The sequence below is a fragment of the Apium graveolens genome, chromosome 11 (genome assembly GCF_009905375.1).
Source record: "Apium graveolens cultivar Ventura chromosome 11, ASM990537v1, whole genome shotgun sequence".
NCBI lineage: Eukaryota > Viridiplantae > Streptophyta > Magnoliopsida > Apiales > Apiaceae > Apium > Apium graveolens.
In genome coordinates, this window is record NC_133657.1 from 158,873,459 (window position 1) to 158,895,744 (window position 22,286).

Genomic DNA, 22,286 nt, shown 5'->3' on the forward strand with positions numbered 1-22,286 from the left:
AAGTCTGATAGGATCTGAGATTTTATTATGCTCCTGGGTAGATATTCGATGTGAAATTGGCTGAGCTCGACCGTCCAAGCCGCGAGGCGTCCAGTCATATCTGGCCTATGCAAGATGCGTGTTAAAGGTTGATTGGTCATGACTTTTATAGGACATCCTTGAAAATAGTGACAGAGTTTCCTGCTTGATATGACAAGTGCATACACAAGCTTTTCAACATGAGGATAACGGATCTCTGCATCTTTCAAGGTGTGGCTGACGTAGTACACAGGGGCTTCACGGCCTTTGACATCCTTAACTAAAACAGAGGCCACCGACCCATATGAGGCCGAGATGTATAATTTCAAAGCTTCACGTGGCAATGCCCTTGTTAAGACTGGCGGACTTGTCAGGAAAACTTTCAATGCTTCAAAACTTTTTTTACATTGATCATTCCATAGCAGTTTCTTGCTCATTGATGCCTCTTTGATGACTTTAAAAAAAGGGTTGCATTTTTTAGAGGCTTGGGGTATAAAACGACTAAGAGCTGCTATACATCCTTCCAAGCGTTGAACTTCCTTGATAGTTGAAGGGTCTCTCATCTCTGATATAGCTTTAATTTGTGAAGGGTTATCCTCAATTCCTCGATGGGAAACCAAGAATCCCAAGAATTTCCCCGATGTTATGCCAAAACAACATTTCAATGGATTTAGTCGCATCTTATTGTGACGGACATTCTCAAAGGTTTCTCGCAGGTCGAGGGTATGACCTTTTGCATATTTTGATTTTGCTATCATATCGTCGACATACACCTCGAGGTTTCGACCCAACTGATTTTTAAATGTTTCATCCATCATCCGCTGGAATATTGCACCTGCATTGATCAACCCAAAAGGCATATTACGGTATGCAAAGACACCCCGATACGTGATGAATGTTATTTGCTCCCAATCTTGATCGTCCATCTTTATTTGATTATAGCCAGAGAAGGCGTCCATGAAAGATAACAATTCATGACCCGCAGTTGCGTCGATTAACTGATTTATGTTCGGCAAGGGATAATAATTTTTAGGGCAAGCTCTGTTAAGATCTGAATAATCGACACACATTCGCCATTTCCCATTACTTTTCTTAACCAAAATGGCGTTGGCGATCCATGTAGGAAATTTTACTGGCTCAATAAAACCGGCTTCCAAAAGTCGATCAAGCTCTTCATCAATCGCCCAACATTTTTTTCTGAAAAAATTTGTCTCTTTTGTTTAATTGGGTTTCACAGACAGTCGATATGGAGAGAGTGTCTTGTGATATCGACCGGGATTCTAAGCATATCCGTTGGTGTCCATGCGAATATATCGGCGAACTCTCGAAGCAACTTTGTTAATTCCTCCTCTATTTTAGGGTCTAAGCCTTTTCCAATCATGACTGTTTTATCGGGGGAATTTTCAACAATCTCAATCTCTACCGTTTCGCCGACAAGTGAGAATGAGATGTCCCTTGGTATGTCGATAATGTTATCGGGTTGAATGACTTGGTTGAGAGAATGAGAGTCGTCATCTTGCTTCTTATGCACGAAAGTAGTGAAGTAACACTGTCTCGACATAGCTTAATCGCCATACATCCCTCCCACTCCAAACTCTGTAGGGAATTTCATCTTTAAGTGAGGGATCTACGTGATGGCTTGTAAAACCGAGATTGTTTTTCTGCCTATTATAGCGTAGTGGCTTGAGTTTGCGCTTATCACGTGAAACTTGACTATCTTCCATATCTGGCAAGACATCGTCCCAAAAAGTACTAGAAAGTCAATTGTTCCGAGTACTTTTACCTCGTTGCATGTGAAACCATAAAGAGGCGAGTGGGTATTTTCTAGCTTTCTGTCACCCGTATCCATTCGCGCTAGGGTGTGATGATATAAAATGTCTACGGAGCTGCCATTGTCGACAAGAATCTTTTTTACTGTATTTGTGCCGACTTTGGCAGTGATGACTAGTGCGTCTTGATGGCCTTGTATGATGTTTGGCGAGTAATCGTCATCTGAGAAAGATATGACGAGGGATGGAGAGGGCTTGTTCTTTTTTTGGAATTGAGGATTGACGTTGCACACCTCTCGTGCGTATGACTTTCGGGAATTGTTTGACATGCCTCCGGCAGCATACCCTCCAAAAATCACATCGACTACCCTATCGTCTTGCCTCTGATGAGACTGGCCTTGGCCTTCGATATAATGGATGAAGTGTCCTTTCCTAATTTTGGATTCAATGAGATTGCTTAATCGATAGCATTGTTCTATAGCATGTCCAGTATCTTCACGATAGTCACAATATTGAGAGCTTAGCGGACGGCCCGACTTCATCGGCCTAGGAGGTCGAAAGTCGGGTTCCGCTTTTAAAATTACCAGGATCATTGCCTTATCGACAGTGAGCCTAGTGAAATCTTTATCTTTTTTGTCCCGGGGTTGCCATTTTTGGTCTGAAAATGACCTTCGTTGATATTTATGGCCTCTCGGCTCCGATGTTCTTCTTTCCTATTGTCTCTCCTTGTTGGTGATCTTTGAGGGGATCTAAAATTATATCTTCGTGGTCTTGGAGATCGAGGACTACGAGTTTTGGATCTTTCGTATCTGTAGTTAGAACGTCTTGGAGATCTTATGCTACCAATAGCCTCCCGGAGTGTCATACGATGTTCGAGGATTTGAAACGCAGTATGAAGATGTTATGGGTGTTTCTCAATTAGTTCTTCCAACAGTCGACTCCCGTCTATGCCTGCTGCTAAGTAATTCACCGCCAATAATTCTTCTAAATCTGTTATTTCCGAAATAGCTTGGCAAAAGTGAACCAGGTAACTTCGTAAAGATTCAGTTGCTCTTTGTTGCATTGTGATTAAAGAAGTTGTGATCTTTCCTCCCTTATAATTGCTTGAAAAACGAGTCTGAAACTTAGTTTTCAAAGTGATCCAGGAGTCGATAGATCGATATGGGAGATTGTTATACCAACTCAACGCTGTAACCTGTAGGCAAGTTGAGAAGAACTGACAACGAGCGACTTTTGAATGCCTGTAAAAAGCCATGTAGCCGTCAAAAGTATTTAGGAAGCCTGACGGGTCGGATGATCCGTCAAACTGGTCCAGGGCCAGGGTTTTCAGAGTTCGATCTATTTTAACCTTCTCGATGGTACGAGAGAGAGGGCTTTCTTTCGGGGTGTCGAACCTCGACTGCGTTCGTACCAAGTCGCGTAGCTGAGCCTTGTCCTCTTGCATTTTTAGGAAGTCTTCTTGCGAAATTGTGTCCGTCGACTCTGTTTTTTGTGAGACACACTCCGAAGAGGTTGTCTTGGGGCGTCGAGGCCTTGAGTATATGGATTCCGTAGATACTTCATCTTCATCGTAGTAGTAGTCTTCATCATCTGAAAGTTCTACATTCGCAAGCTCTTCATCACCACCACGCTTGTTCTAGCTCTTGTTGCAACCGTTGAATCTCTCTTATTTTCTCTAACTTCGCTTCCAATCTTTGAGTTTCAGCTTCTAACATTTTCAACTCCTCATATGAGCCCTCAACGCCTTCTATCTCTTGTTCTCGTAGGAGTTTCTTCTGTTTCAACTTCTACAAGTGCAATCTAGCATCACTTAAAAGTACATGTTTTTCTTTGTCGGTGAGGATACGAGTACGAGTATCCCTACGTGTTCTCCTCTTACGTTTAACTGGTCGTTTTTGTGCCTGAAACCCTTCCGGTGGGGGATCCTCCTCCACCGGAAACAACCGCCTTGGCTTGAGGGTCGATGGTGCTTTATCCTTCCCTGGAGGAGCAACCTGCTCTGATTTTTGGATAGTTTGAATCTCGGTTGTCTTCACGCCCTTCTCCGGATCTGTTTCTTCAATGATCATATTGGAATATCAAATTTAAGAGTTTCTTCTAGCACCAAATGATGGCTCTAAATATGAGCCACGTTATATAGGAACTATCTCTTTATTGATACTTTATTTTTTCAACCCCTTACAAGTAGGGCATATATGCTCTATTTATAGGGAGTCCCAAATGGGGTTTTTCCCTTACAATTGGGCCTTTATTGGGCTGTTAATTACAAATTCTTATCCTCTGGTCCTATCTAATGTCTTCACTTCTTTTATTCTGAGGCCCAACAATACCACTAGCACTGAGTGCCTTATTTCAGACAAGGCTCCAAAGAGAGAACAAAGGATATTATTATTATTTTGTTAAACACGTATTAGAAAATTTCAAGTTGATGGCATTCTCCACTTGGTTACTGTATGCATTTTGTTTTTATCAGTAAAAATTATTGAAAGACTTGCATTCAACTTATGGTGCAAACCGCTGCAGGAAGAGGTCACAATCAAACTCTAGACCTTTTCTGATACCAGGGACACTTTTGTTACTTTTTATTTTATATATAACTTGGAATCCGCTGAAGAAAATTTAAAATTTTCCAGGAAATGTTGAACATCATAGTAATCTAGTAAGAAATATCAGCCAAATATAAACAAGGGTCAGATACCAGGTTCATCTTAGTAGCCGGCTAACTTCTTTGTCCTGTTCAAGGCCATGCCTAGTCAATTGGGGGACCAAACTAAAACAACTGAAAACAGATATGATTGTTGGATGGAAAAAACTGAAAACACATAATTATGTGAATGTTTATTGAACAGGGAGAAAAAATGCAGAATCAGATTAGTAGGATATCTTTAATGTTTGGGACGGTAGGCAGTGGCCTTGCCCGCCTATCCTTAGACCCTGATGTTCTTCCTCCCGATAACGTTAAGACATAATATTTTATACAACATTAGTTTCTATAAACTTACCTAGATTTCATCTAGTGATGGTTGATAGGAAGGGAAATGGATTATAAAATCAGAATATAATATAAGAAGTAATGGAGCTAAAGTTAAGATGTCATATTAACAAGCTACGTCTTACAACTAATACACCCATAAGTTAATTGACTTGAGAAAATAATAGGTTGAAGGAATCAAAGATTCATCAGCTATGAGGTAGCAAGGAGCCCATTACTTTCATATACACCTACGAACGCTGGCCTTATGTGATCTCTTCTCTTTCACTATAAGTAGGAGGGTAAGGAGTGAGTAATTACACCAAGAATTCAAAGCCTACTCTAAAGTGTAGAATATATAAACATATAGCATTCATATTTACTTCATACTATTTACCGAAAATGTCTAGCTGCGGATCAAATTGTAGCTGTGGTTCTGACTGCAAATGTGGCAGCAATGGTGTGTAAATGTTTCACAACCTGTTTGCACTTAAAACAAATTGAGTCAGCATACATACTGTGAAATTATCCTTGAAATTCCTCTTGAGCTGAATCTTGGCTAGTTTTAGATCATACATCTAGTTCTTTTAGTTGTACCATTATATTTTTATTCTACTCAACCTAACCATAAATTTTTCTAAACTTGCAGATGCAGTATGCACCTTGACATAGAGAACTCCACAGCTGCCACAATCGTTGTTGGAATTGCACGTTCGGCAATGTATGATAAATATATAATTACATATCATTTTGTATAATAACTTTGATTTCGTCATATCCTTGGTATTTTATTCAAAGTAGCATAAGAAATTAAGTACATAGTACAATTAATATTACTATATCTTGCAGGATTTTCAATGGAGCTGAGAAGCGCTTTGGAGCAGAAAGAGGAAATGCCTGCAAGTGTGGATCAAGCTGCACTTGTGATCATGCAGCTGCTGATTATCAACAAACATGATGAAGTACACCAACAAATAAATTGCAGCTTGTGATTTACATTCAGTTTGAATATTGAATAAGACAGCCACCAGAACATCTAAGAAAATCTAGAATTTTCTGATGTCTCAGGCAACTTGTGTACTTATTGTTCCAAACTCAGCTACATGTTTTTACAAAGAATTATTACATTGGATTCTCTCCAAGTGTTATTGTGTACAGTATGTCGTGTTTTATTTCACACGGAAGGCTGATTTCTAAATTTAGATCCATATCCTAATACAAAAACCATTTTACATGTACTACCATTTTTTGTAGTTGCTATTATTGTCGACTATTATGTTGTGTTTGCAATATTTTTAACTTTACACATAATTGTCTAATGATAGCGCATATCAATTTTTAACTACTAAATTTTGTTTGCTTCAATATCTCACCTATATTTATTTCTCTTTCGGTATTAGCTCTTTTTAGTATTAAAAAAAATATTCATGATTTTGTTATTGCACTTAATTTGTACTATTTAACTGCACTATTCATTCAATTTGAATTGTATGATATTATAAAATTTTATTTTTCATGTAAGTATTATGCGAAAGAAAGTTTAAAATTCATGAGTGTAGGACATAAAAGCAATCTTTAGACAGTTCTTTTTTCTAGCAAAAGCATTACAATTTCACAGTTTTCCGTTGAAAAGATAGTTGGTTCATATGATATCCATGTATATATATATATATATGAAATGATCAATTCCATAACAATTAAATACTTGTGCGCAGCATAATCTTTTCATGTTTTTTAGTAATGGTATTTGCACATGAAAATTTTATTTAGGCCTTTTCTGGGAAAGAATGCAGGTAAGGTTCAGACTGTTTCTATCTCCATGGACAATAGAGAGGTATATATATTGGTAAAAATAGGGGTCTGGTACGATAAAGTTTGAAAGGTTTATTAGCAAATAGCAACAAAGAAAAAGTTTATAAGTCTAATTTTTCGTAACCGGTTAACTTCTAGATCTTGCTCCCTGTTAACTTTTGATTGATTAAAAATTTTATATCTCGAACAACACCTTTTTTCCATTAATTTATCTAGTTTTCATCTAGTGATGGTAGATTGAAAGAGAAACGGATTAGAGATCTGAAACTCATGATAATAAGTAACAGAACTGGAGTTAAAATTCTCATACCAATAATACACAACTAATCCAGCAATAAGTTAATTGACTAGTGAAATTATGTGCAAGGATTCCAAGATTCCAAGATTCAGTATCGATTAGGTAGGAAGGAGCCAATGATATTCATATCTACATAGGTATCCTGCGATTTATGTACGTATACGGTGGATAATATTGTATGATTTCATTTTTTTTGCAATTTAAGTACGAGGGTATTGAGTAGGTAATTTTTGCACTAAAGTGATTTGATGAACTTAATTACTGTTAATGACTGATTACCAGTTATGGGTGTTCCTTTAAACTTGATTTAGACTATACGTGTAATAACTAAAATGTTTTATATACATGCAAATGCAGCATACACTTGACACAGAGAACTCCACGGCTAGATCTGGCCACTTGTGCGGTCCGTACATGGTGGGTCGGGCCGTACACGGGTTGGGCACTCGAAACATCAACCCTGAACCGACCTGTTAATGAATGAACCGGGCTTGGGACGGGTTTAAACCGAGGAAATTAAGCTCGTACTCGATTGTGCGTTTTTACTCGCGGGCTTCTGTGCGAGTTACTCACGGTTTCCAGTCATTTTCAAGTTGCAAACTACTATTAATGAACTATTATTATTATAAATATTTATATAGTGCGCTCATGGTAGCCTAGCCTAGTCTCCTCCATTCTCAAAAACAGAGACGCCTATATAAATAAATGAGCCGGGTTTGCAAACAATTACTAGTAGTATGGTATTGTTGTTGTGAATGAATAAAATATAAAAACATCACAACTTTACAAGTGTTTTGCTTTGTATTATCTTTTTTGGTATTAGGGCTGTGCGGTTATTTGCGGGCCATCACTACTAGAATTCTATCAATCAACATCGGTTCTTATACATCGGTTGCTAAGACGACCGATGTTAAAGGTATTTTAGACATCGCTTATTTTTAAAGCGATGTTACTGCGTTAATTAGACATCGGTCAATTAAATAACCGATGTTAAAAGTTATTTTTTATAAATATGAAACATGAATTAGACATCGATTTTTAACATAACCGATGTCGAGTTATCTTAGACAGCGGTTTAAAATTACAACCGTTGTTGATAATTAATTTCAAAAAGTTAAAAAACACGCATATAAGTTCCCTCTCTATTTTCCAAATGTTTTCCCTAACAATAACAAAATTTCCCCACTTTTATTCCCCCATTCAGGACTAAATTTTATTCCCCTTTCACCCTCCTCTCTTTGCTCATACTCATCTCACTCCCGTCTCTCTCTCTCAGTCATTTTATTTTTTCTCTTCCGTCTCTCTCCTCTCTCTCTCTCTCCATATCCCTAGACCCTTATTAAACCATAATGATCTCAATTGTAACTAAATTAGGATTCCAATTAAACCCCAAATTGAACAACACCTTCAATTAATCAAATTTCAGTTACGAGGAACCCTAATTTCTCGACCGACTTGGTTTAGTTTATTGTTGATTTGGTTTCTGTTATATATCATTTTATGAGTTTCATGTTGCAGACTCATATTTTCTCAAGTCATATTTTGGTTCCGCTACTGATGAGAATGAACACTAACCATTGGGTTTTTGTTCATTTGATTTGCAAGTTCATCCACCTCTTGTGGCCGCAGTCCTCCAATGGATGAGTTCCACCTTTATCGTCATCAGCTCGATGCCATGGAGGTAATCTTTCTGTACTTGTCAATTTACGAGTTTTTTTAATTTATCAAAAAAGATTAAGATTTTTTTATTTATCTTCTATTGTGTATGTCAATTTTTGAAAATTAGGATTAAGTATATGAAGCCTAAGGTTGAACATGATTAAGTAAGCCCGTAATGAGGAACAGGTCTCCATTGTTGAAGTTGAAGCAAGTTCGGGGTCAGGAAACAAGTTTATTGATAGGTTAGTGCTCTAATTGGAATATTTAATAGAATTTATGAATTAATGGATGTTGGTTCACACCCTCTGCTAATTCGTATGTCTAGTTGCACAATTTATTCTCACTCATGATAGAAATCCTAATTTAGTTTAGGGTTGGTTCTTTTAAGCACTTTTCCCTTATCCTCTAATTGGTTCCTTGCTGTCTACCGTAGTAGATTGGGAAACAATTTCCGCTTGTTATAAGGTGAGCATTTACTTATAGAGTATGTATCGAACCGAGTTTATATTGATATCTGGGTACGATATTTAGCCAACAAGTTACTTTTAAGAGATGATGTATAAATGTGGTATAGTTCAAATGAGTTTCTATTGAATTGTAGTCGGGTTTTGTGGTCATAAGTAATTAGTTTATGTTGTTGGTTTAGGTACAACTGGTTCAGATACGGTTTAGAGTGATTATGGATGGACTACTAAAAAGGCTTCCATTTTCTCAATTTCTTGGTAAATATCAATTCGTATATTTATGTATCTAGTGCACTTTAAATTTCTAACTCTCAAGGGTTTGATTATTTCTTTTTACCAAATTTCATGTCGATGCTGATATTATTGTGTAGTTCGAGCTACAGTTTTTGTTTTTCGGAGCGTTATTCAAAATTTGAACCTAGGAACAATTTTAAATTCATCTTTGATACTCTGATCACGTGTAAATCTTGAAGTTATATCTAGTGATGCTTTTATTTTTCTCCAGATTGTATGGCATATGTTGCTTTATTTTCCAAGCCTTTCATCTTTAGAACTCTCATTAATGGTCATCACTTTGGTTATGTTCTACGGGACAATTAGACTGCTGAACGCCAACCTGGCAGGTTAGGACAACCTTTCAAAGTTAACTAGGAATATGCCAATACTCAGAGAACAAATACTTCAGGTCTTTTTTCTCTCCTTTAAATATTTTCTTCAAACTTAAAATAATCAAATGTAACTTATACCCTTGCCAAAAAATGTAATTTATACCCATTTTTTTTGGTTTTGGAGGTCACTTTAATATTTTTGTGGATATACTTTACTTGCTTGCTTTTCTGTATTGTAGTTACTCCTCAGTTTGCCTTTTTCAGTTGATATAATACAACATTTTCTTATTTTAATAAAGGTAAACTCCTCGTATGTAAAATTAAGTATATGGATATATGACATTCTCTTAATACATCTGAGAATATTATTGTCGAGATTATGCGGGGATCAGAAATCTAGGCGTTTAAGAGGATTGGGAATTTTTTCATTTTAGAATATGGTAAACTTTTTCTCTGAACCCCCTTTGTCTAACCTGCTCTGTTCAAGCTAAATCCAAATGATATAATGATTGATATTTATATGTTGAGGATGCTCAAAATGCAATTAATACTTTAGATAAGTGGTTTGAAAGCAAGCAAATTTGGTGTAACTGGGTAGTAAAGGGTGCTTTAGCTGATGAAAAATAGAACTCAGATGACCAGCGTGTTATAGAACAAACAAGTGTAACATAAGGTATGTAACGTCCGGGAAATATTATGTAATTATTTTCATCAATAAATAATTATTATGTGATTTTTATGTGAATTTTTGGTGAATTTATCTGATGATTGATATTAATATTTGGATGTTGATTTCTGATAAATTTTAGATATTTTGATTTATCTATTTATCCAGAATTAAATGTAGATGATTTTGGTATTTTCTGGTAATTTTTGAATTGCTGTATGATTCTTATAAAAATTTATGGAATTAATAATGATTATTTTCACATAATTATAAAATTACTTTTTAGAATCAGAAATCGTCCCACTTCAACCATTTTTGCGTTTTTACTACCCGAAACTCTTCCGAAAACTCCTTCCTAACCTAATCCGATAATTCTGAACACTTTTCGTGTTTTGACTTTCTCGATCCGGGGTACGGTTTGACCTGTACGAGTCCCGGTGTGAAACTTTCGTTACACAAATTATTTTATATATCGATAAAAATCCATATTCTCAAAAGGCGAGACATTATTACCTTAATTTCATATAAATTATTTTATAGGAAGCTCTGTTTTGATAATTATCCAAATTTGGTATTAAAATCATATCGTCTTTTTAGTTACTTAGCGGCTAAGTAAACTATTTTCGAATCCGATGTGTAAATGTAATTATCGAATTATTAAATAAATAAAATATGCGATGGGTCTGTCTGCGATATGTTACCTTATTGTTAATTATATGTAATTTGTAGGTACGAAGATTATTTGTGTAATTTATTATTGAGTCATATGAGTTGTTTTGCTTTTAAAGCAATTTTATTGAATATTTATTCTCATAAATGTTAAAATTGCTCCTGAAATTATTTTTGTTATTCTATAATTTTATTTATTATTTTTAGGAGTTCATAAAATTTAGAAATTAATATTTTATTGATTATTTAACTTTAAATGATTTTCTGATTTCATTTAATTGTAAAATCAATATTTAATTTCATAATGCTTCAAAAATCATGAATTTTTTTATTAACTCTTGAATATTCTAAGAATTTTTAAACTTATTTTGTGAATTTTTCTAATTAAATTTACATGCACGCTGTTTCGTTTAATCATTAAATACGGATAAGAGTTGCATTTTAAAAATAAGTTTAAAACTATAAAAAAATTATTTTAAATAACTTTTAATCATTTGTGATATCTTATACAGTATTTTAAGAATTTCGGGGTTTAATTACCCGTGAGTTGTTCGTTAAAAGTAATAAAGGCCGGTGTTAGATCCGATTTCAAGTAAATAATCACGAAATAATTTATTTCTTTCTCTATTTATTTCTTTTCTCCCGAGTTTACACCCCCACCGCCTTCTTCACCTCTCTGTATATGTCTGTTCTCTCTGTTTCTCGTAAACGATTTCCTCTCCTCTCTCTCGTTGCTCATAAATCTCCTAGCTTCACTCTCTCGATTTCCCCTCTTTTCCTTCTCCTTTTTCCGGTTAGTTGCCATCCCGTTTTTCGGCGAACCACCGTTGGTCATCCCTGTTGGTTTCCGCGGATTGGCTTTCCGGTATCCTATTGTTCGGTTCGTGAATTGTTCCTTCAAGTTGTGTATATATCCGTGTATACACATGTGTGTGTTGTGTGTATTGTGTGTGTTGTGTGTGTTGTGTGTGTATAGTTAGGTGTATAGCAGTGGTGCGGTTGTTGCCTTATTGCTATCTGTTGATTTTTTTTCGGCCGTCGCTGGATTTTTTTCCGGCTAGGTGGCCCGTGGCTGTATCGATGTTGTTACTGTTGTTTTGGTTGGGGGATTGTTTTCCTGCATATATTGTTTAATTGATTTTCTTTATGAAATAATAAATAAATATTATGCGGGAAGTGAATGTTTACTCGGTGAAATTTATTCGGAAACCCGACACGTGCCGGGCACCGATAAATTTTACCGCCATCGACAGTGAACTTCGGTGAGTCGACGGTGGGCGAAGATGAATTATTTCTGAGTCCTACGTTATTAATTAAATAAAATTAGTTGGTAAAATTAATTTTGAAACGAAAAATACGAATAAAATAAAATACGAATAAAAATACAAGTAATGATAGTAATTAACCGAATCGGAGTTTGGAATTTGTGGATTGGTTGTGATTGGATTGTTGTTGTGAATTTGACGTCGATTTGATTTCGACGGGTAGACCGATAAACAAAGGAGACGCTGCCCGATTTTCGAGAAATTAATTCTGAAAATACGGGGACGTAGACGTCGAATAACCATATATAATTATACTCTACATACATATGACGTTAATTACGGTTGAGACAAAATAATTTATAAATAATCGATTTCCTGTTTTCAAAACGACAAGTATATTTATTTTCCGAAAATAAATACTGAACCGAGTTTCGAAGATGTGAACCTTAATTGCTATGTGTATTTTAATAATACATATAAATATAAGTTGGATTATGAAATTGCGTGGGTAGAAGTGATAGTGGTTTTAAGTTGAGCTTAAGCAATTATCTGAATTAGGGTATTTTAACCCTGTAGGTCCTAGTCGAAAGACCCGAGATTTGACGTTGGACTAGAAATGATCTAGTGATTAGACGTCGGGATTAACGAAGTTCCAATCGAAGGGCCTGGGTGTTGGGATCATTGTTGGGTATATCCAGCATCTTGCCTATTCGAAACGTGGCGCTGGCTGTTCCCTTTAAGGGAATAAAGTAGCACCTCACTAACACTCCGGAGTTTTGGTGCAAGTGGTAAGCGCTGAGGTCCTAAGAAGTGGTATCAGAGCAGGTCACGTGTTCGAGTCCCAACGTAAGGCATTTGCTTGGTGGCAATATGCTGGGGGGGATTGTTGGGTATATCCAGCATCTTGCCTATTCGAAACGTGGCGCTGGCTGTTCCCAATATATGTGCATTAGTTTGATGATATGTTTAACAAAACACTTAAGTAGAAATTTAGTGTCAGTAGCCTCAACGGATAAGACCACTTTGGCTATCCGTTGATGGTGTAGCTTTACTTAGAAATAAGTCTAGTATTGTAGCATATTTCAGTCTCTGTATTTAAAATGTAATTCTTAGAAGTTGAGAGAAACTATGAGTCATGTTGACTACTAGATGATATGCAGATAGGAAGGCCAATTGTAAATACTTCATGCCTTGTAATTTTGTATAAGTGAAGTGGTATCAACGGATGACTTAAAGACCTTCAACGGATGAGAAGCTAAGCTTCAACGGATGTCTCTAAAGCTTCAACGGATAAAGTCATCAACGGATAACATCCTTCAACGGATGAGTGCATCAACGGATGAAAGCTTCAACTGATGTTCTGATGATTAGCCGTTGATAAGTGGTAGTTGTACCTACAGACAGAGGCACATGGGTTGACAGAGAAAACTGAGATGTGGTAGCCGAATTTCAGGATCAACAGAAAAAGCAGCCGTTCTTCTTTAGTACAAAGATGCAATAGTCAACAAAGTACTTGAGTGAACAGGAAAAGAAGCAAGTGAAGAACTTATTTTACTATTGTAATTTTATATTGTTTTTCACTTGTACACTTGGTAATATATAAACCAAGAAGAAGCTAGTAATTAGAGAGAGATTTTCCAGAGCTGTTAAGAAATATCTTGAGAGAAAATTCATCTAGTTTGTACTAGGATGCAGCTGTGATCAACATTGTTGAACACAGATTTTCTAATATACCATCTCTGGTGGAACAACAAATCCACCAGAAAAGTTTTTAAGGTCTGTTGTGTTCTTTTCATTTGTGCTTGAATATATATCTGTCTGTATTAGCTTAAAGCAATTCACACACTTGTTCTTCTTGAACACACAACTTTCATAAACTGCTCAAAACTTGAAAAAGTTTTGAGATTTACATTCAACCCCCCTTCTGTAAATCTCATTGTTAGTCCACTAGGAATAACAATTGGTATCAGAGCAAGCTCTTGACACACAAAGAGTTTAAAGATCTTGGAATCTAACAAAAATGAGTAAGAAGGATATTGGAGTAAAGATCCCAGTTCTTGACAAAGACAGTTATCACCACTGGAAGGTGAAAATGCACCTTCATCTACTCTCCCAAGATGAAGGTTATGTAAACTGCATTGAGAATGGTCCTCACATTCCCCACAAAGTAGCCACAGTTGCTACGGCCACAATTGCTGTTGGTCAATCCATTCCAAAACCTAGAGCAGAATGGACAATGGAAGACACAGAAGAAGTCCACAAGGATAAGAAGGCTATGAACATTTTGTTTAATGGTCTTGACAAGGATATGTTTGATAATGTGATAAATTGTTCAACTGCCAAAGAGGTTTGGGACACAGTTCAGCTGCTGTGTGAAGGTACAGAACAAGTAAAAGAGAACAAAATGCAGCTTCTCATTCAACAGTATGAGTACTTTCATTTTGAAGAGAATGAATCTTTAAATGACACATTTAATAGATTCCAAAAGCTGTTGAATGGACTGAAGCTGTATGGTAGAGTGTACCAGGTGAAGGATTCAAATCTTAAATTTTTGAGATCCTTACCAAAGGAATGGAAACCCATGACTGTTTCCTTAAGAAACTCTCAGGATTATAAGGACTTTACTCTTGAAAGATTATATGGAATCTTGAAGACTTATGAACTAGAGTTGGAACAGGATGAGGTATTGGAGAGGGGGAGAAAGAAAGGAGGTTCAGTTGCATTGGTAGCTGAAAATGAGAAAGAATGCAGAAAAGAAACTGTGAGATCTACATCAAGCTCCAAAGATGGTGTAAGAAATCCAGAATCAGACAAGGGTAAAGAGCAAGTTGCTGAAAATGAAGACAACTCCAGTCAAGATGACTCTGATGGTATTGATGAGCATCTTGCATTTCTGTCCAGGAGATTTGCAAAGATGAAGTTCAGGAAAAACACTAGAGCCACTAAACCCTATAAGAACATGGTGGACAAATCCAAGTTCAAGTGTTTTAATTGTGGTATAAGTGGACACTTTGCAAGTGAGTGCAGAAAGCCAACCTCTGAAAAGAAGAAATTTGAACAAGTAGATTACAAAAAGAAATATTTTGATCTACTCAAACAGAAGGAAAGGGCTTTCATTACTCAAGAAAAGGACTGGGCAGCTGATGGAGATGAAGAGGATGAAGATGTGGATTATGTCAACCTTGCTCTCATGGCTGATTCTGAAGAAAATGAAGTTAGTTCATCAAGCAATCAGGTAATCACTACTGATTTAACACAGCTTACTAAAGAAGAGTGCAATGATGCTTTCAATGACATGTCTACTGAATTGTATCATTTGCGTGTGTCTCTTAAATCTCTTGCTAAAGAAAATAGTAGGATCAAAGAGAACAATCTGTTTTTAAGTAATAGAAATACTGTGTTAGAAAATAAGTTGATTTACCTAGAGAAAACCAAATTGCATTGTATATCTGTTGAGAATGAACTAGCTGAATCTGTTAAGAAAGTAGAAATACTTTCCAATCAATTAGAGAAAGAGCAAGAGGTGATTAAAGCCTGGAAAACATCTAGGGATGTAAGTGCTCAAATTGCCAAAGTCCAAGGAATTGAATCATTCTGTGAAACTGCCTGGGATAAAAATAAAAAGAAACTGGAATTAATTGATGGACTGTCAACGGATGTGGAATCAACGGATGATGAAAGTTATCCGTTGAAGGAAGAAAAGGAACATCCGTTGAAGGTTCCTCAATTAAAACAGGCAGATGTTTCTAAAAGAGAAAATCTAAAGAAACTCAACAAAAAGTTTGGTTCAACTTCAAAGAACTTTGTCAAAGAAGAAGCAAGCACATCCAAAGATGTCAGAAAGGTGAATGTAGGGCACATGACCTTAGAACAGTTAAACAATAGGCTCAAGATGGTTGAGGATAAAAAGGAATCCAAACGGAAATCCAACAGAAATGGGAAGGTAGGAGTTAACAAACATAACAATTACACACCTGACAAGTATGCTCCTAGAAAAAGCTGTGTGCATTGTAGTAGTGTTAATCATCTATCTGCTAATTGTAAATCTATTAAGAAATCTCCCATAACTGTACCCTCTTCCATGCCTAACATGTCTGTATCACCTCTACATGCTATGCCTGTTATGTCTCAACAAAATCCTTATGCACATTTTGCAAACATGCCATATTTTAACAATCCTTATCTTGCTGCATTCAGTATGCCTCAAATGCCATACAATATGCCAATGTGGAATAACATGTATGCACAATCCATGCCTAACAATTCTATAAATGTGCTGGATAATGTTGTGACTAACCCTACACCTCAACCAACCATATCTAAGACCAAGGTTGACTCAAACTCACCTAAGTCTAAAGATGCAGGAGGAATGAAGTCTAGGAGAAAGGCTAACAAGAATGGACCCAAGGAAACTTGGGTACCAAAATCAAATTGATTGATTTTGTGGTGTGCAGGAAAATAGAAGAAATCTATGGTACTTGGACAGTGGCTGTTCAAGACACATGACTGGAGATTTCTCCCTGCTCACAGAGTTTAAAGAGAGAGCTGGCCCCAGCATAACCTTTGGAGATGACAGCAAAGGGTTTACTAAGGGATATGGCTTGATTTCAACAAGGAATGTCATCATTGAAGAAGTTGCATTAGTTGATGGTCTCAAGCACAACTTACTGAGTATCAGTCAACTATGTGATAGAGGGAATACAGTTTCCTTCAATTCTGAAGCCTGTGTTGTCACTAGTAAGGAAGACAACAAAGTGGTTCTAACTGGAGTTAGAAAAGGAAATGTGTACTTAGCTGACTTCAACTCTACAGATGCAGAATCTATTACTTGTCTCTTCAGCAAAGCAAGTTCAGTTGAGAGTTGGCTATGGCACAAGAAGCTATCCCATTTGAATTTCAAAACAATGAATGATCTAGTCAAAAAGGACTTAGTAAGAGGAATTCCTCTTGTTGAATTCTCAAGGGATGGTCTGTGTGATGCTTGTCAGAAAGGCAAACAAAGGAAAGCATCATTTCAGAAGAAGCTTGAAACAACAATTGATGAACCATTACAGCTGCTACATATGGATTTGTTTGGACCAGTCAATGTATTGTCAATAGCAAGAAAAAGATATTGCTTAGTGATTGTAGATGATTTCTCAAAGTTCTCATGGGTCTGTTTTCTTGGATCAAAGGATGAAGCAAGTGAAATCATTATCAATCACATCAGGCAAGTCAATAATCATCCTGACTTGAAGGTAAGAAACATCAGGAGTGACAATGGAACTGAGTTCAAGAATTTGACATTAAGGCTGTTCTGTGAAGAAAATGGAATCATGCATGAGTTCTCAGCTCCAAGAACACCTCAGCAAAATGGGGTTGTTGAAAGAAAGAACAGATCTTTAATTGAGGCTGCCAGAACAATGCTTGAAGAATCAAAGTTACCAACATATTTCTGGGCTGAAGCTGTTAATTGTGCCTGCTTCACTCAGAATATTTCTTTGATCAATCAAGCTAAAGGCATGACTCCTTATCAGTTGTTCAAGAGAAGAAAACCAACTCTAAACTTTCTTCATGTCTTTGGATGTAAATGCTTTATACTGAGGAATCAATCTGACCATAAAGGGAAGTTTGATGCAAAGGCTGATGAAGGGATATTTGTTGGTTACTCAGCTGGAAAATCTTATAGGGTCTACAATCTAAGAACCAACATTGTTATGGAATCTGTGCATGTTGTGTTTGATGATAAAAAGATTGATGGACTAACAGATGAGGGACATAATGAGAGACTCAAATTTGACAACATTGAGATATATTGTGATGATAGTGAAGAGGAGACTGATGGAGATGACACTTCAAAAGGGATTCAAAACATGCCCCTGGATAATGCACAAAATACTGCATCCGTTGATAGAGGCAATGCAGTATCCGTTGAAAGACATAGTGCATCATCCGTTGAAGTACAAAATGAAGCATCCGTTGATCATAGTTCATCAACGGATAATCGATTTACATCATCAGTTGATAGAACTCCAAGTTCCCTGCAAAGGACCAACAACTCAGGGGGAGTTTCAACTAGTCAACACTCTGTCTCACATCATGACAATACTGTGGTCACCTCATCTAGAGCACATCTTCCACCACAAAGGAAATGGACCAAGAATCATCCCTTTGAACTGATCATTGGTGATGCATCATCTAAAGTGCAAACAAGAAAAGCCACTCAAGATGAATGTCTGTATAGTAGTTTTCTGTCTCAGGAGGAACCTAAGAAAGTGGAAGAAGCTCTATTGGATCCAGATTGGATATTAGCTATGCAGGAAGAGCTGAACCAATTTGAGAGAAACCAAGTATGGAAGCTGGTACCCAAACCAAAGAACAAGAGTCCTATTGACACAAAGTGGGTATTCAGAAACAAGATGGATGAAAATGGCATTATCATAAGGAATAAAGCAAGACTGGTTGCTAAAGGCTATTCTCAGCAAGAGGGAATAGATTTTGATGAAACATATGCTCCTGTTGCAAGACTTGAAGCCATCAGAATATTTCTAGCCCATGCAGCCCATGCCAATTTCAAAGTCTATCAAATGGATGTCAAGAGTGCATTTCTAAATGGGAAATTAGAGGAAGAAGTCTATGTAAGTCAACCTCCAGGATTTGAAGATCCAAATTTTCCAGACTATGTGTATTATCTGTTGAAAGCACTCTATGGACTGAAGCAAGCACCTAGAGCCTGGTATGAAACCTTATCAAAATTTCTTTTGGAGAATCACTTCACTAGAGGTACTGTTGATAAAACTCTCTTCTTTAGGGATGTTAATGGCTCTAGTATACTTGTTCAAATTTATGTAGATGACATAATATTTGGCTCTATAGATGATAAACTTTGCAAAAAGTTTGCTAAGCTAATGCAAAGTAAATATGAAATGAGCCTAATGGGAGAACTAACCTATTTTCTTGGTTTACAAGTTAAACAAGTTAGTGATGGAATTTTCATTAGTCAAACTAAATATATTTATGATCTTTTAAAGAAGTTTGACTTAATGGAATGTTCATCTGCAAAAACTCCCATGGCCACTGCCACCAAACTTGAATTAAATAAGACTGAAAGGTCTGTGGATATTACAAGTTATAGAGGCATGGTTGGTTCACTTTTATATTTAACTGCTAGTAGACCAGATATAATGTTTGCTACATGTCTTTGTGCTAGATTCCAAGCTGATCCTAGGGAGTCTCACTTAATTGCTATCAAGAGAATTTTCAGATATCTCAAGGGTACACCAAATTTAGGAATTTGGTATCCTAGAGAATCTGGCTTTGATCTAATTGGTTATTCAGATGCAGACTATGCAGGTTGCAAAATAGACAGGAAAAGTACAACAGGCTCCTGCCAATTCCTGGGAAACAAGCTTGTATCATGGTTTAGCAAAAAGCAAAATTCAGTCTCTACTTCTACAGCTGAGGCTGAATACATTGCTGCTGGAAGTTGCTGTTCTCAAATGTTATGGATGAGGAATCAACTCCTTGATTATGGACTTCATGTTGATAGAATACCTATCTTTTGTGACAACACAAGTGCCATAGCCATAACAGAGAATCCTGTGCAGCACTCAAGGACCAAGCACATTGATATCAAGTACCACTTCATTAGGGAGCATGTCATGAATGGTACAGTGGAACTACATTTTGTTCCAAGTGAACAACAAATTGCTGACATATTTACCAAGCCACTTGATGAATCAACATTCACAAGATTGGTAAGTGAGCTAGGTATGCTTAATTACTCTTAAAATTCATGTCTTCTTTGCAATTTGATGTGAAGCCTGAAATATATTAGTTGCTAGAACAAATTTGACTTTTAACAAAGTTTATTCCATCAACGGATGTTCCCTATCCGTTGAAAGACAAATACATTTCTGGAACTTTTATCCGTCAACGGATAAAGCTGAAGTACCTTTCAACGGATGACAATTTACATTATCCGTTGAAATGTCACATCAGACGTTTGAGGTGTTTCACAGCCGTTGATTCTATTTTCTTAACCGTTGATACCATACATACATCTGTATGTATTGGTTTTAAAGGTAGTTATTAGAATACTTACAGTTTATTCTTAAACGGCTGAAATTCACTAACACCTATTTATTGATTAATCCTTTATTTATTTCTTTTTCTTTGAAAGCATATAAGCCCTTCTGATTGTTCATTATTACTTTACGCTTTCTTAGAATTTCAAGCATTTACCATTTTCTCTCTGCAAAACCTTCAAGTTATTCTCTGCAATTTCTACTCACAACAATGGCACCAGTCGTGAAGATTATGTCTCAATCTGGGTTCATCTACGAGAAGAACAATTTCATAGCTCTGGTAGAAAAGAATGAAGCCCACTCAGATTATCACAAAATGATGGACTTCATCAAAAACTGTAAACTTAGCTATGCAATGCTGGAAGCCCCAACGATTTTCTGTGAAGTAGTTGAGGAGATTTGGACAACTGCTGAGTTCAACTCCATGGATATGACTATCTCCTTCACTCTCAAAGGTAAAAATCACTGTATTAACTGTGATGACTTACAAGCATGTTTTAAATTACCTGAGAACAATGCCATGACACCACACACTGATAGTGATGTATCCAGCATGTTAGATTCCATAGGTTACTCTCTTAACTCTGCTAATTTAGGGGGTATTAGACGAAAAGGCCTTAGGAAAGAATGGAGTTTTCTTGGGGATGCCTTCATAAAGGTTTTCTCTGGGAAAATTAGTAATTTTGATGCCATAACTTCATCTCTTGTTAATATGTTCTATATGCTTGTTTCTGATAGGTACTTTAACTTTAGCAACTATGTGATGCTAGAATTAGGTACTAGATTAGGTAACAAAGCTAATAGACCTAATAACATCTATTATGCTAGATTCTTTATGTTATTGGCTAACCATGTTGCTGAAGGTTTAGTCATTATCAATGAGAATAATAAACTCAAGTGCTGGGCACAAGAGAAAAGAGTTCTTGCAGACTTGAAGAGAATGGATCTTAACAGCAGTGTGCCATTGGTGTATTTACCAATCATGAATGCACCTCAGGTAGGTGAGGTAATTGCTTCTACAACTCCTACTTCTTCCAACCTCTCTATTTCTTTATCTTCTAGTGTGGCCATGAAATCTGTGATGCCCCAACAGATTTCTACCAAGGTCACCAAAACTAAACTTTCAAAATCCAAGACAAAGAAATCCACCTCTGTTGTTTCTCAAAAGACAACAGTTGTAACACCAACTATTAACCCTGAGGTGAGTGAACAGGGTGTGAGTGGTGAGGGGAGGGGTGAACATCAAAGAAACCCCCAGGATAAGGAAGGAGAGTTGAGTGCTTCCCAAGCTAGCCAAGCCCCAGTTTCTCAAAAAGCTGTGGTGGTTGAAAAGGTTTCTAGCACATCCCTAGTAGCATCCTCCCAAAAGGATGTTACTATTGAAAAGAGTTCCCAACCAGGAACACAGAACAAAAGAGGGAGGGACACTAAAGCCAAACACTCACCTACAAAAGCTTTTAATAGAAGAAAGAAGGCTAGAACCCAATCTTCTACACAGGGTGCACACACTGCACAGATACATCCATCTGTCTCTGTGCCTTCTCAAACTCAGTTTGATGTGACTCCAATAAATGTGGAGTCACAGCCCCATTCTCTCACAATAACTACACATCAATCACCAAATACTTCTTCACCATCTCTGGATGTGGATATGTTATTCCCATCAATTCCTGATTCTCCCTCTTTACAACTCAGGGAGGAGCCCCACTCAAATACAGGTGATCATCATCTTTTAGATGATTTGTTGGATCACCCGCAAATTCTTTCAGATATAATTGAAGGATCTGTATCAACACATATCAAATCAATCTATACAGATTCAACAGTTATATCACTTTCAATTTCATCTTCTTTTCCTTCTTCAACGGATATCACTCATCCGTTGACAAGTGATTGCTCTTCAACGGATAAGCTTAACAGCAGTTATCCGTTGATAACAACAGTTTCAACTTCAACGGATATTCCACATCCGTTGATAGTCTCTACACAAATAACTGAAATGATTCCAAGTGTAGAAGAC

At 36.7% G+C, this 22,286-nt stretch overlaps 1 protein-coding gene and 1 long non-coding RNA gene across 2 annotated transcripts; one reads left to right on the forward strand and one right to left on the reverse strand.

Moving 5' to 3' along the window:
* Nucleotides 1-1,645: 1,645 nt before the first annotated feature.
* On the reverse strand, nt 1,646-2,329 carry LOC141696048 (uncharacterized). Its single transcript, XM_074500240.1, has one exon. The coding sequence runs from the start codon at nt 2,327-2,329 to the stop codon at nt 1,646-1,648; it is 684 nt and encodes a 227-aa protein (XP_074356341.1).
* Nucleotides 2,330-4,974: 2,645 nt separating this feature from the next.
* Nucleotides 4,975-6,068, forward strand: LOC141696695 (uncharacterized). Its single transcript, XR_012564469.1, has 3 exons — nt 4,975-5,218; nt 5,408-5,479; nt 5,608-6,068. It is a non-coding gene; the product is annotated as an uncharacterized LOC141696695 (long non-coding RNA).
* The last annotated feature ends 16,218 nt before the right edge of the window (nt 6,069-22,286 follow it).